Genomic DNA, 13,697 nt, shown 5'->3' on the forward strand with positions numbered 1-13,697 from the left:
GGAGCCAGCAAAACCTGGTAGCAAAAAGAAAGGAAAAATGGCTCCAACTCTCTTTCTGACAGCTTGTGGTTTTAAAGAAAAAACCACACAAAGAGAGGTGGGGGTGACATGTGGCCACAAGTGTCCCCAGGAAATATCAGGTTGGTGCAGAGCATGACTTCGCACTCATGGTTACCTGGACTGGCCTCTGGCAGGTGGGGTTGGCGCATTTGTACTCACTATCTTGCTGTCACATCAGGTCCTGTCGGAAGAGCTGCTGAGGGAGAGAAACTGAAGGGACCGTCATGCCACAGAATCCATTTTGTATGTAAAGGTTCATTTACTGTTGCCTGACAGGACCAGTATCCCGGATTTGGGGCAGAATGAGACCACCGCTCTAGTGTTCGGGGAGGGTGGGGCCAACATCCTATTTAGTGGGCAGAAGGCCACCCACCAATGCTGAGAGCATGGGGCCTAGGCCCAAGTGTCAGGGATGGGGGTAGGGGTAGTTTGGAAAAGGTGGCGCTATTGCTTCAACAGGCCTGGTGGACAAAACCTCTATCAGAAATGGCTATTTAGACCTTGAAGTCTAATGGAGTCTGCCTTGCTGGGTTTCATACTATCTTGGGACCTGTGACCACTGTTTTCCATCCAGTTTCTCCTTTCTGGAATGCCTGCCTCAACACTGTACTTTAGAAACAGATAACTTGTTTTTAGGTTTCATAAACCATACTGAAAGGAATTTTGCCCCAGGATGGACCACATCCATGACTGATTTTGATGTGATTTTAGATTTAGAATTGTTTTAAAATGGATTAAGGCTTTTGGGATGTTGTGATGGAATGAAAGGATTTTGCACGTGGGAAGAACATGTCTTTTTGGGTTTGGTTGAATTATGTACCCCAAACGTATTCTTAATCTGCATTTCTGTGGGTGTGAACCATTGTAAAGAGGACTCTTGAAGATGTTATTTTTAATTAAGAAGTGGCCCCACTGAATGAGAGAAGGTCATAATCAGATTACTAGAGTCCATCATGAGCAGAAGAAATTCAGATTTAGTCAGTAAAGGCCACAGGGAGAAGCTAGAAGTCAGCAGCATCCCCGAAGAGGAAGGAGAGGACATTGGCATGTGATGGGGAAGCCAAGGAACTCAAGGATTGCCAGCCAGGAGGAAGCAAGCCTTCAGGCCTCTGAAACTGTGAGGCAGTAAATTTCCATAGTTTACGCCAACCCATTGTGTGGAATTTCTCACAGCAACCTGGAAACTAAGATAATGATCTCTGTCTGGAAACCCCAGAAATACTATTTTCATTTCAGGGTCAACTCTCGAAGTTTGTACCAAAAAAAGTGATCATCTTTATTGGTCTGAGAATCGGACTTGGTTGGCACCTCCCGATTATTCCCAGACATTCTGGAGTTTTCTATATTGCTAGAGAGAAAGAGTTATTCTATGTCCAAGGTCAAGAGCTGTTGCCCCTATGAGTTAAATAGGAAACATTGGATATAGTGGAGAAAATTTTGCAACTACAGATTTTGGAGTGTGAAAGAAGAGCTTGCATTCCCTTTTATCTGCGTTTCTCTCACTCATCTTTTGTTTTTCTTTTTCTGCCTTTCAGGTGGACTCTCTTTGCCTGGAGGATTTGCATGCCTTTATTGCTCAAGCTGTGTGCCTCCAAGGAAAATCTACCAGTCAACTTGTGAGCTTACAGGTACAGACAGGACTGACTGACTCCTGTAGTTCTAATAATAACCCTAGAATGACCAAGGGCACAGTGTTTTTCATTATATTTGGTGTTTCACAGAAAATCAAAATCTTTTAGTCAAGATCTTTTCTTGATGCAATGATTTGGCTTCCTTAAGCAGTCAGTTTTTAATCGCTAAGCCTAGATTCCTGTCAGAGTAGTAAAAGTAAATGTATACAGATAGCCTTTGGCATCCTTTAGAATGAGACCATTTCAGATTTCTTTATGAGCAACTGAATCACATGCCATCAAGTGCTGGCTGAATTTCATTTTTGAGGAACTTGGAGTTATCAATAATATCTTGATATTCTAATAGTTTGAAGAGAATAGTTTGATCCTTTATAAGCTTTATTAACCTTAGAAAAATATAACACCTTTTCCAGGTTTTAGTAATTTTGGCCATAAACATATTGTTCTGCTTTTTTTGCTATGAGTCTTGGACAAAAATACCACACTATGTAATCCAGGAGTCCTTTGACCATATCACCTCTCTTATATTCTTTCCCAGTGCTTTCTTATAATAAGTGTTCAATAATTAATGTTTTCATAAAGGAAATGAGGTACTTTGGTTAGGAGAGTCATATCCTCCATTGTTTTTATTCAAGTTTCATTCTGTTCATAAAATAGCCCAATCATAGAATAAACTCAGTGATTCTTCTCCATAGCTCCATCCTTTGAGATCTGATAGATATTCAGTGCTGGGAAATTCCAAAACCAAGTAGTTGAAATCCTAATACTTTGCTTTGTAAATGCCATTTGATAATAAGTTTTACCCTTAACTTCTATTTTACTGAATGAGTTTTATATGTCTTTCTAATGAAAAGAATAATAATAATAATAAATTTCGTTTATAAATTACCTTTTAATCTAACCTCAGAATTCTCACGTACTGGGTTCAATGCATAAACCTAGTCTCATAGCAGTCTGATTAAAAAAGTAGTACCAAAGTTTTTTTCTTTTGTGTTGGCAATTTCATCATATACTTGTCAAAAAGCTGTTGTAAAGTGTTTTTCCCATTAGGCAAAACAAAATTTTAAAATGTGAGTTTTGAGTTTATCTGAGGTCTTTTAGACACTAGGCTTTAGTTCCAGCCCTCAAGACCTGACTTCTACACCACTGTCATCCCTGCCATCAGCCTGTTAATTTCCCTGGAACCTGTTAAGCTCTTCTGTTATGGACTGCGACCCTCTCACTGCCTGTCCTTGTCTCCCTATCAATACAGTCAAAAAACTAAGTAAGAATAGAAAGGGACTCTATGAAATAAATGGAAAGATGAAACTCTTGAGGCAACATAGGCAGCAGAAAGAGCTGGGGTTTTAAAATCATAATGGTGTGGGTTAGTTCTGAATTATGTCACTTCCTAGCTTTATGATGTTGAACAGATTCTTAAGAATGTACAGCTAGTAACTTCTGTGAGCCTCAGTTTCCTCTTATTTATAAAATAAGATAATAACATCATGTGCTTGTTGCCAAGACTAACTGCCAAAAAATGTGTAATCTCCTTTGTCTTTATAGGCATTTGATAAATATTTTCCTTAGTCCCTCACTGTAATGAGACCTGCCTATATTTGTCAACTTGTTACTAGAGCTGAAGTAAAATCCTGGTCTTGTATCTTTCCCATTTTCCATGAGAAAGACATTATAATTAAGAATAAAGCTATCTTAGAAAAAGTACACTTTAAAAACAGGCTCTTACAAGCCCCCCCCCCCACACACATAATACAAAATTCCATTACTCTTAGTTCTTCATTTACTGATTTTCGTTACATTCAAACATGCTAGGGCTTCTTCTCATTGTTCTAATCTTCTCCATCAAAAAAATGGACCTAACCCAACTCTTACTGTCATTGGTTTATTCTGAGTACTGTAAATGGGTAGCATGTATCCTTTGAATGGAAAGTAATACTATCAGTGTTCACCAGAGCCATCTAGGGAAATGTTCCAAGAGGATGGTGATTTTAACAAGCCATGGTACTAAAAACAGAGTGTGACTTCCGGTTACTTATCTTGAACCCAAGATTTGTTTTTACAGACATGCAGGAAATGCTTATCATTAAAAGGAAGAGGGATAATAGTGTTAGGTAAGGGTGGAATCTCATTTCAAGTTTTAACTCTATTCTGGTTGCTGAGGGACACACAGTAGCGTCAACCTTGACATTGGTTTCAAAACCCCTTGTCTTGATAATGAGGTAATTGAGCCTCTTAATTTCTGGTGGGCCTCTTGCTACTCTGGAAAGCGTTTCAATGCCTTGTTAGTTTTTTGCCCAGCATTATTTTACTTGTCCCAACAGCTCAAATATAGCTTTAAAACTATACATGTATTTACATATTTCTTTATCAAAAGTTCAGATGATTAGATTATATGCATAAAGATTTATATATATATGCACATTCATTTACTGACATAAAAATCTGCTCTCAAGAAGTCAAGGAATATAGAACTCTTAATCTGCAATAATTATATAAATAAAAAAGGAAAGTAATACTTTCCTTTTTTATTTATATAATTTTTTAAATTTAGGAGTAAAAAGTATTACTCCTGGGCGGGCCGCGGTGGCTCAGCGGGCAAAGTGCTTGCCTGCTATGCCGGAGGACCTCGGTTCGATTCCCGGCCCCAGCCCATGTAACAAAAACGGAGAAACAGAATACAATAAAAAAAACAAGAAAATGTTTCCCTTTCTTCCTTCCTTCCTTCCTTCTATCCTTCCTTCCTTCTCTCTGTCTTAAAAAAAAAAAAAAAAAAAAAAAAAAAAAAAAAAAAAAGTATTACTCCTAAATTTTAAAAAATGAAAGATCTACCTTTTATCTTGTACAAAAGGTGATCACTCAGAAGATGAGAGGAGGCTATCATACTGAGGAAATTAGAGAACTATGCTTATATGTAGGTCAAGATGAAACTATTATAACTTTTTAAATTCATAGTTTCATCCTTTCTGTGAGTATGTACTTCTAGAGGACATAGACTGTTAAAAGTACTACAAACTGGGTGGGCCACAGTAGCTCAGTAGGCAAGAATGCTTGCCTGCCATGCCAGAGGACCTGGGTTCAATTCCCGGGGCCTGCCCATGTAAAAAAAAAAAGGTACTACAAATCCACATGATCCTTTAATAAGTACTTTCTAGAGCCCATGTTAAAATAGACATACACATATATATACACCTATGTGGAATTTAAGTTAGAGTTTGTTTTAGTAAGGAAGTAAAGTAAATTAAAAGCAGTGGACTGAATTATTTAGTAAATAAACAACTTGTAAAATCTCCTTTAAATAGCTTTAAAGAGAGGAAATAGATTCTTATCTCTAGATAATTTAAGACAAGTTTACCTAGGGCAGAAGAATAATCTCCAGGAACTCAACTCAAACTCTGGCACCCTCCCTAGTCCCTCTTTTATTTATGTCATGATATTTGTTTTCCTATGGATACTCATATTTAACTCTTTTCCAAATATCACCTAGCTGTTTCACAGCTGGTCCCCATTGTGATGTGCTTAGAAGATGCTCTGGACTTGGAATTAGGAATCCTCATTCAGGATTCAGTTCTGTGTGTGGTAGTGTCTCACCTGGGACTGACCACTTACCTGTGTAAGTCTAGAAATACAAAAGAGCATCTACCTTGCTTACCTTAAAATATTTTGTAAGAATCATATACATGTCCAAAGTATTTTGTGAACTGTTAAGTCATCTATAAAACATGATATTACGATTGCCATCATTATTATTACTGAGCCAAGTATCATGTATACCATACATTTCATATAGGGCTAAAACCTGGCTTCTGCATTTAAGCAGCATGCTCTCAGAAGTCTTTTTTGTTTCTATCCCAGTGTGCTATGGTACTTTGCATTTGCTGCCTTTTGAGGGGAGAGCTAGAACAACTGCCTTGCATTTTTTTTGTCGGTCACTTTATCTCTACTGCCTTCGGTCCCAGCATCCAACAAAAAACAATTATCGTTCCTCTGCTGACTTTGTCTTCACCCACTTCCGGATGAAAAAGTTCTCAACTGTTCTCAAATTCAGGATTCAAAAAGAGCATTTAAGGGTCATGTCTTCCAAACTAAGGTCTTAAGGAATAATTGTGTCTCAGCTATCTCACACAAATGTGTGGATTTAAAGGAGATTCCAGTTACCTTTTTTAGTCCCTTATAACCTCCTTTATTAGAAAGTTCATTGTCATTTTTTTGGTTTGGGTATAAAAAGGAAAAGAAATGTGGGTTAATGAAAGGGAAAATTCTTTTATAAAATTCAGGCCATCCCACATTAGAAACCAATCTCTTGTAGTAAGCATTATATCTTATTGCTACTGTGAAGACTTTTTAAAATTTTCATAGAGCCCAAGGCATTAACATTGAAAAGAGCAGTCAGTGTTTATCAGGATGCATGATGAATTATAGCAACAGCAGCAATATTGTCTCTGTGAAAAGAGGCAGGGTAGGGGGTTCAGAAAAGTACAAACTATGCATGCACTATTTTTATCAAAGTCATAGAGTTGAATAATTGTTCCCTCTAGTAGCAGCTTTTGGTTAAAATATTTTATAGGAGACGTAGAAAGGCCTTAATCCCCAGTTTTTACTTTATTATAATTGTGTTTATTCTGGGCTCCCAATTACCTAAGTGACAAATTTACTCTGCTTTTTCTTTTGGTTTAAAACTATGATAGTTGTACACAGAAAAATGAACACCACATTCTCACAGTGAGATTATATCCAAAAAGTCTTTGTTAAAATTGAATTTTTAAAATTTTTTTCTAGGTTACCTAATTTAGGTGAGTTTGTTTTAACTTCAAGATTCTGATAGTTTGTAAACTCCTTGTACAGCATGTACTTTTTAAACATTCACTCCTTAAGTTTTAAAAATTACAGAAATAATTCGGAAGTTCACATAAAATGGATCAAATTTACTACTCAGTACAAATTTACACTGTCTGCTCTTAACCCTCAGGGCCTCTGAGCAAAGCTTATCTTTCCACCTGGACTCTAGAGCCCTCCTCTCATGAGAGTCTACAGTATAAATTATCCACTTTTCCTTAATTTCGTCTTTTCTACTAGCTCTGTCTCTTCATTGAAAAACCCAGTTGTCTCCCAGATTCTCCTGTACTAAATTTTCCATTCAATCTGTAGCCCATCTCTACTCCTCGAGTCAAGCTTGAGGACATATCTGGACATTCATACTCTCCATTTCCTTTCATTCCGTTCATTACAGTGAGAATTCGTTGTGTGAAGTTGCTGAAGCAAAGGTTAAAATCTAATCTTCTGTCACTTTCTCTAAACTCTCCCTCCTTTGAGCCTCCAGTGTATCTTCTATTTATCTTTTTGCTAAATAATACTTTTCACATTGTAGACCTTTTTCTAAATAGGCATGTTGAGGCCCCACCCTACAGAGTCCTGGTTTCATAGATCTGGAGTGGAGCTTGGGGCATGTGGTTTTGTTGTGTATTCTTGCTTAGGGAAACTATAATATTCCATTTATGGATTTTCATGGTTTCCTTCCTTTACTAGACCAAGATCTCTCTGAAGGAAAGGACAATGTTTTTATTTTTCTACTACTAAAATTAAGTATATAAACTTATTCAATGAGATGGAGAGAATCAGGGTGCTTCAGCAGAGTGGTCATATAAATATAAAACTTAACATCTGGAGGAAGTCCTCCTTTTGCAGAGCTTCCTTTGCCTCCCTGATACATCTACAAGGAGTTGTCAAGCAATACCAGTTACCAGTTATGCAGAGTTGGTAAAGGACCTCAGCTGCCTGAAGAGTTGTTTGTGACAGTTGGAGTTGACTCTTAGGGATTAGGAAATGCCAGTGACGCCTCCAAAGACTCAAGGGTTTCTAGCTACTACTGCAGAAGTAGAGACCTGGAAACTATCCATGATACATTCTTCCTTATTCCCTAGAGATAATCTTCAGATAACTGACAACATTTTAATTTTACCACTATGTTGCATGTAAATGCTACTAGCTTGTAGACTCTATATTATGATGTTCAAACCTAAAATTGGTGAAGGCAAAAGCTCCTTTGAAAATGTGGACTCGATGACTATAGAATGATTTTGGGATTCACGTGACTCCTGGGTTGATGAGCAAAGCTAAAACTCTAAAATTTTCAATGTCAGAATAAGGAGAACAGAGTATGGAAACATAAGTGGCACAGAGAAGGAGGGACTAGTAGAGAATCTTCTGCACATGTAGCATTGTATTTCTGTCTGTTAGGTCAGAAATTACCTCTTAATCTATCCAGCACACCCAGCCTAGTGCCTTGCTGGGTGTTGTAGTGCCTTAATTCTATGTGTGTTGAATTGAAAACATGTATTTGTTTCTGTGAACCTGTTCATACTTTGGAGCCTTTAGATTTTCTGAAACCAAAGTGTTATAAACCAAAGCTGATAGGAGACTTGCATCTATGTGGTTTCATCTGAATTTAAAGGAAAGGCATCCCACTTGAACGTGGAAATTGTTTAATGGTAGCAGGCGGAAGAAATGTCAGTGTCCATTTTCTTATTGGTCTTCTAGGTGGCATTCTTGCCTTCTCAGTGATAGCATTTATGGTCTATATCACACACTTTTGACTTTCTAAAACTGTTTTATTAGTATTTTTTAAACTATTTTATAACATGTGAAAGACTTGTTTCTACAACTATATTGTAAGCTCCTGAGAACTGGGACTCTATCTTATCCTTTTCCGTAAGCACCCAGCACCTAGCATAAAATGGATGCTCCGTAAGTTCTTGTTGAAATGCATAGTGACAGTAGTTAAAGATTTTTATGGAATGAATCTACAACAGGTAGTTTTACCTCTGTTGTTTTCTTTATTGAATATAGGGCTAAATCATCTTACTTGAGCACTATCTGATGTTTAACCAGTAGAATATAAAGAGATAGGGCTTTTTAACACATTGGTGGATTTATGACTTAAAATTGGGTTTGGACTTTACCCTTTGATTTTGTCACTTGTTTTTCAAATAATGTCCATCTGAAAAAAAAATAGGTAACAGTGCTTTAAGTGATAACAAGTACTAGACCTTGAAACCATGGGGGAGAGAATCACTAAGGAAAAAGACCCTGTATATTTTCCATTCCTTAAATATATCCCACCTCAGGAGGGAATTCAAAGAATTGTTGACAGAAAAATTGGGACCAAAGCAAAGTGACATAAGAACAGGGCGTACCTTAAAATATCTCCTAAAATAATCTTTGAGTACAGGATGCTTTGTTCTTAGCCAGGATTTCCCATTTTCTCTACAGCTAGAATTTGGAAAAAAAAAAAAAACATACAAGTCTTTTGGAGCGTACCAGAACTGTAAAATCTTGTGATCATTTGGTACTTTAAAATGTTCATGTGGACTTCTGGGAAGATGGCGAAACAGGATAGGTCGAATTCACCCCTGCTCCAAAGAACAGCTAGAGAAGGGACAGAAAAAACACCAGGAGAGTAATGCTAGGCTGTAAGTGACCTGGGAGGGTATACTACACCACATAGGGTGGCCCTGGTTGAAAAAGTGGAAGAATTGAACACAGGGAACCAGAGACTGGCAGGGTAGTGCAAACAGCCTAGCACATCCGTTTCCAAATGGAGGCCTGGAGCTGTCAGGAGTGCACACCCTTGCCCCACCCCACAGTACAAGTGCCCTTTCCCATACTTGGCAGGTGCTCTCTGGCACATCTGTGCCTGATAGCCTCTGCCTTGCACTAGCAGGCACCCCTAACCCACCCCACCCCTGCATCTGTGGACCTGTACCAAGGCTCCCCACGTGTCATCACCCACCCCAACACATGTCTCACAACCTCTGTGACCTGTACCCTACCCTTACACACTCGCTCATCTGCATCCCAGTCCCCCTGGAACTCTCCCTTGCGTAAGTACACAGCTGTGCCCCAACCTCCCTGTGTCCTGACTTCTGTGCCCTGTACCCCAAACCCTGACACCCACAACCCACACACTTCAAGTGCCCACCCACATCCTACATACCAGGCCCAACAGAGCTACTCAGGTCCCCCATTGCCTTTTGCTATACCCTTTCTCTCTGTCCCCAGCACTGCACCCTGCAAACGGGCTCCAAGGCATGCCTGAGCTACACATCATCCCCATGGCCCCCGCACTGCACCTCCACAACCTCGTGCCTCGCACCCCATGATCACAGGCACCAGAGGAGTGTTGCCAACCTGTGCCTATATGTGATGTGCACTGTTGTGCTCTGTCCATGCCCCACATCCTGCTCCGTATCCATCTGGAAGTGCAAAGCTTTAGACCACTGAAGGAAATCAGCTTCCAGAGTAACCCTATCAAGATATTTACATGCAAGTCCCCTTCGGGGAATGGTGAGAAAGGGGGAAAAATTCAACTTCCCCAAGTTGAATTCTTGATATTCTCACAAGCAGTGGGGACAACCAAAGCAATAAGTTGAGCCCCAATCTTGGGGTTTGTTCATATGAAACTTAACCTCACATAGGATAGATCAAGCCTATTTAAAATTAGGCCTAAGAATCACCCCCAAGAGAACCTCTTTTGTTACTCTGATGTGGCCTCTCCAGCCAACACAACAAACAAACTCACCACCCTCCCCCGTCTACGTGGGACATGACTCCCAGGGGTGTGGACCTTCCTGGCAACGTGGGACAGAAATCCTGGAATGAACTGAGACTTAGCATCAAGGGATTGAGAAAACCTTCTTGACTAAAAAGGGGAAGAGCTAAATGAGACAAAATAAAGTGTCAGTGGCTGAGAGAATCCAAACAGAGTCGAGAGGTTATCCTGGAGGTTATTCTTAAGCATTAAATAGATATCACCTTGTTAGTCAAGAGGGAATGGAGAGGCTGAAGGGAACTGCCTGAAAATGTAGAGCTGTGTTCCAGTAGCCATGCTTCTTGAAGATGATTGTATAATGATAAAGCTTTCACAATGTGACTGTGTGATTGTGAAAACCTTGTGTCTGATTGCTCCTTTTATCTACCTTATCAACAGATGAGTAAAACATATGGAATAAAAATAAATAATAAGGGGAACAAATGTTAAAATGAATTTAGATGGAAATGCTAGTGATCAATGAAAGGGAGGGGTAAGGGGTATGGTATGTATGAATTTTTTTCTGTTGTCTTTTTATTTCTTTTTTGAATTGATGCAGATGTTCTAAGAAATGATCATGATGATGAATATACAACTGTGTGATGATATTGTGAATTACTGATTACATAGAACAGAATGATCAGAAGTTAAGAATGTTTATGCTTGTTATATATATTTTTTAATTTTAAAATTAATAATGAAAAGAAAGAAAAGATATTCACATGCCTCAAAGACAACAGATCACTAAGCATATCAAGATGCAGGCAACTATAGCACAGCCTAGTGACCAAATTAAAACACCAGAGGAAACACAGACTTTGGAAGAACTAATCAAAGATGTTCATATAACTTTATTAAATAAAATAAATGGCATGGCTAATGATATAAAGAAGATCAAGTAGACACTAGAAGAGCATCAAGAGAGATTTGAAAGAATAAATAAAAAATAGCAGCTATCACAGAGATTAAAGATGCTGCAGACCAAGTAAAAAATATACTAGAGATACATAACAGCAGATCTGTAGAGGCGGAAGAAAGAATAAGCAAATTAGAGGACAGGACAACTGATTTTGAACACAAAAAAGAACAAATGACAAAAAAGATGGAAAATTTTGAATTGCATCTCAGGGAACAATAGACAAAACAAAGCGCACAAATATAAGAATCAACAGTGACCCAGAAGAAGAAGAGTATAGGGCTTGAAATATTAGTGGAGGATGTAATAGGGGAAAACTTCCCAACCTTTATAAAAGTCAGAGAAGCCTGATGAACTCCAAATAGAATAAATCCAAATAAGCCTACCCCAAGACACATACTAATCAGTCTGTCACATGTTGAAGAGAAGCAGAAAATCCTGAAAACGACAAGAGAAAAACAGTCTACTACATACAGGGGAAACTACATAAGACTGAGTTTGGACTACTTAACTTGTACTATGGAGGCAAGAAGGCAGTGGTATGATAATATTTAAGAGCCTGAAAGTGAAAGATTTCCAGCCAAGAATTCTGTGCCCAGCCAAATTGTCATTCAAAACGGAGGGAGGGGCTCAGCAGGCAGAGTTCTTGCCTGCCATACCAGAGACCCAGTGCCTTTCCATGCAAAAAAAAAAACAGTGAGAGAGAATAAAATTTGCACAGACAAAGTCTAAGAGAATATGTCAACAAGACACCAGCTCTACAAGAAATAGTAAAGGGAGATCTGCCAGCTGAAAGAAAAAAGACAGAAGAGGGATGTCTGGAGGAGGGCACAGAACTGAAGAGTACCAGTCATGGTAACCTTAAGGAGAAAAAGAAAAAGAAAAGAACATATTAATCTGACAAAAAAAATCCAAAGGATAAGATGGTGGAGTCAAGAAATGCCTTTACAGTAATAACTTTGAATGTTAATGGGCTAAACCTACCAATTAAAAGATACAGATAGGCAGAATGGATTAAGAAAAATAATCCAGCTATATGCTGCTTACAAGCAACTCATCTTAGACACAAGGATACAAATTGTTGAAAATGAAAGGATGGAAAAAGATGTTCTGTGTAAGCTGTAACCAAAAGAAAGCAGGAATAGCTATACTAATTCAGACAAAGTAGATCTTAAACACAAAGACATCATAAGAAACAAAGAAGAACACTATGTATTAGTCAAAGGGACAATTCACCAGGAAGAAATAACAATCAAAAATATCTATGCTCCCAATCAAGGAGCTCCAAAGTACATGAGACAGACACTGGCAAAATTGAAGGGAGCAATAGGTATTTCAACAATAATAGTAGGAGACTTCAGTATGCCACTCTCCTCTATAGATAGAACAACCAGACAGAAGATCAGCAAGGAAATAGAGAAGTTAAACAACTTGATAAATGAATTAGACCTAGCAGGCATATATAGGTTGTTGTACCCCAAAACACAAGCATGTACCTTCCTCTCTAGTGCTCATGGAACAATCTCCAGGATAGATTATATGCTGGGGCACAAAACAGGTCTTTATAAATTTAAACATATTGAAAGTATTCAGAGTACTTTCTCTGATCACAGTGGAGTGGAGCTGAAAATCAGTAAACACCAAAGAACAAGAACTTTCATAAATACATGGAGATTAAATAACACACTCTTAATCAATGAGTGGGTCAAAGAAGAAATTGATAGAGAAATCAGTAATCTGGAGATAAATAAAAACAAGAATACAACATGTCAGAACTTACAGGATGTGTCAAAGGTTATGCTGAGAAGGAAACTTACTGCCCTAAGTTCCTATATTAAAAAAGAAGAAAGAGCAAAATTCGAGGACTTAACTGCTCACTTGGAGGAATTTGAAGAACAGCAAACTAACTCCAAAGCAAATAGAAGAAGAGAAATAACAGAGATTAAAGCAGAGTTAAATGAACAGAAGAACAAAAGAACAATGGAAAGAATAAAAAAAAAACAAAAGTTGGTTCTTTGAGAAAATCAGTAAAATCGATGGGCCACTAGCAAGGCTGACAAAGAAAATAAGAGAGTCAATGCAAATAAACAAAATCAAAAATGGAAGGGGGGTCATTACCACAGACCTTCAAGAAATAAAAAAAATGATAAGAGGATACTATGGACAACTATATGCTGACAGACTAGACAACTTAGATGCAATGGAGAAATTCCTCAAAACACACAAACAGGCTACACTGACTCAAGAAGAAATAGAAAAATCTCAACAAATCAATCACTAGTAAAGAAATTTAAACAGGCATCAAAAACCTCCCTACAAAGAAAAGCCCAGGACCAGATGGCTTCACCAGGGAATTTTATCAAACATTCCAAAAAGATAACACCAATTGTGCTTAAACTTTTTCAAAAAATTGAGGAAAAAGGAGTGCTACCTAACTCATTTTATGAAGTTAACATCACATTAATACTGAAACTGAGTAAAGATACTACAAGAAAGAAAAACTACA

General features: G+C 38.1%; 1 protein-coding gene across 20 annotated transcripts in view; it reads left to right on the forward strand.

Annotated features, from left to right (window-relative positions):
• Nucleotides 1-13,697, forward strand: part of FAM120B (family with sequence similarity 120 member B) — a 203,219-nt gene that overhangs the window by 83,749 nt on the left and 105,773 nt on the right. For 18 of the 20 annotated variants that reach the window (XR_013174402.1, XM_077157957.1, XM_077157954.1 and 15 more), the window contains one exon: nt 1,596-1,688. The exons of 1 other annotated variant lie outside the window; for it this stretch is intronic. Coding sequence is in view for 17 of the 19 variants with exons in the window: in XM_077157957.1 (XP_077014072.1) it covers nt 1,596-1,688 (93 nt within the window). In the remaining 2 variants the exon portion in view is untranslated. Of the gene's footprint in view, nt 1-238; nt 304-1,595; nt 1,689-13,697 lie in introns of those variants that run through there. One more of the 20 variants, XM_077157958.1, reaches the window with a different exon arrangement.

The sequence above is a fragment of the Tamandua tetradactyla genome, chromosome 4 (assembly GCF_023851605.1).
Source record: "Tamandua tetradactyla isolate mTamTet1 chromosome 4, mTamTet1.pri, whole genome shotgun sequence".
Classification (NCBI taxonomy): domain Eukaryota; kingdom Metazoa; phylum Chordata; class Mammalia; order Pilosa; family Myrmecophagidae; genus Tamandua; species Tamandua tetradactyla.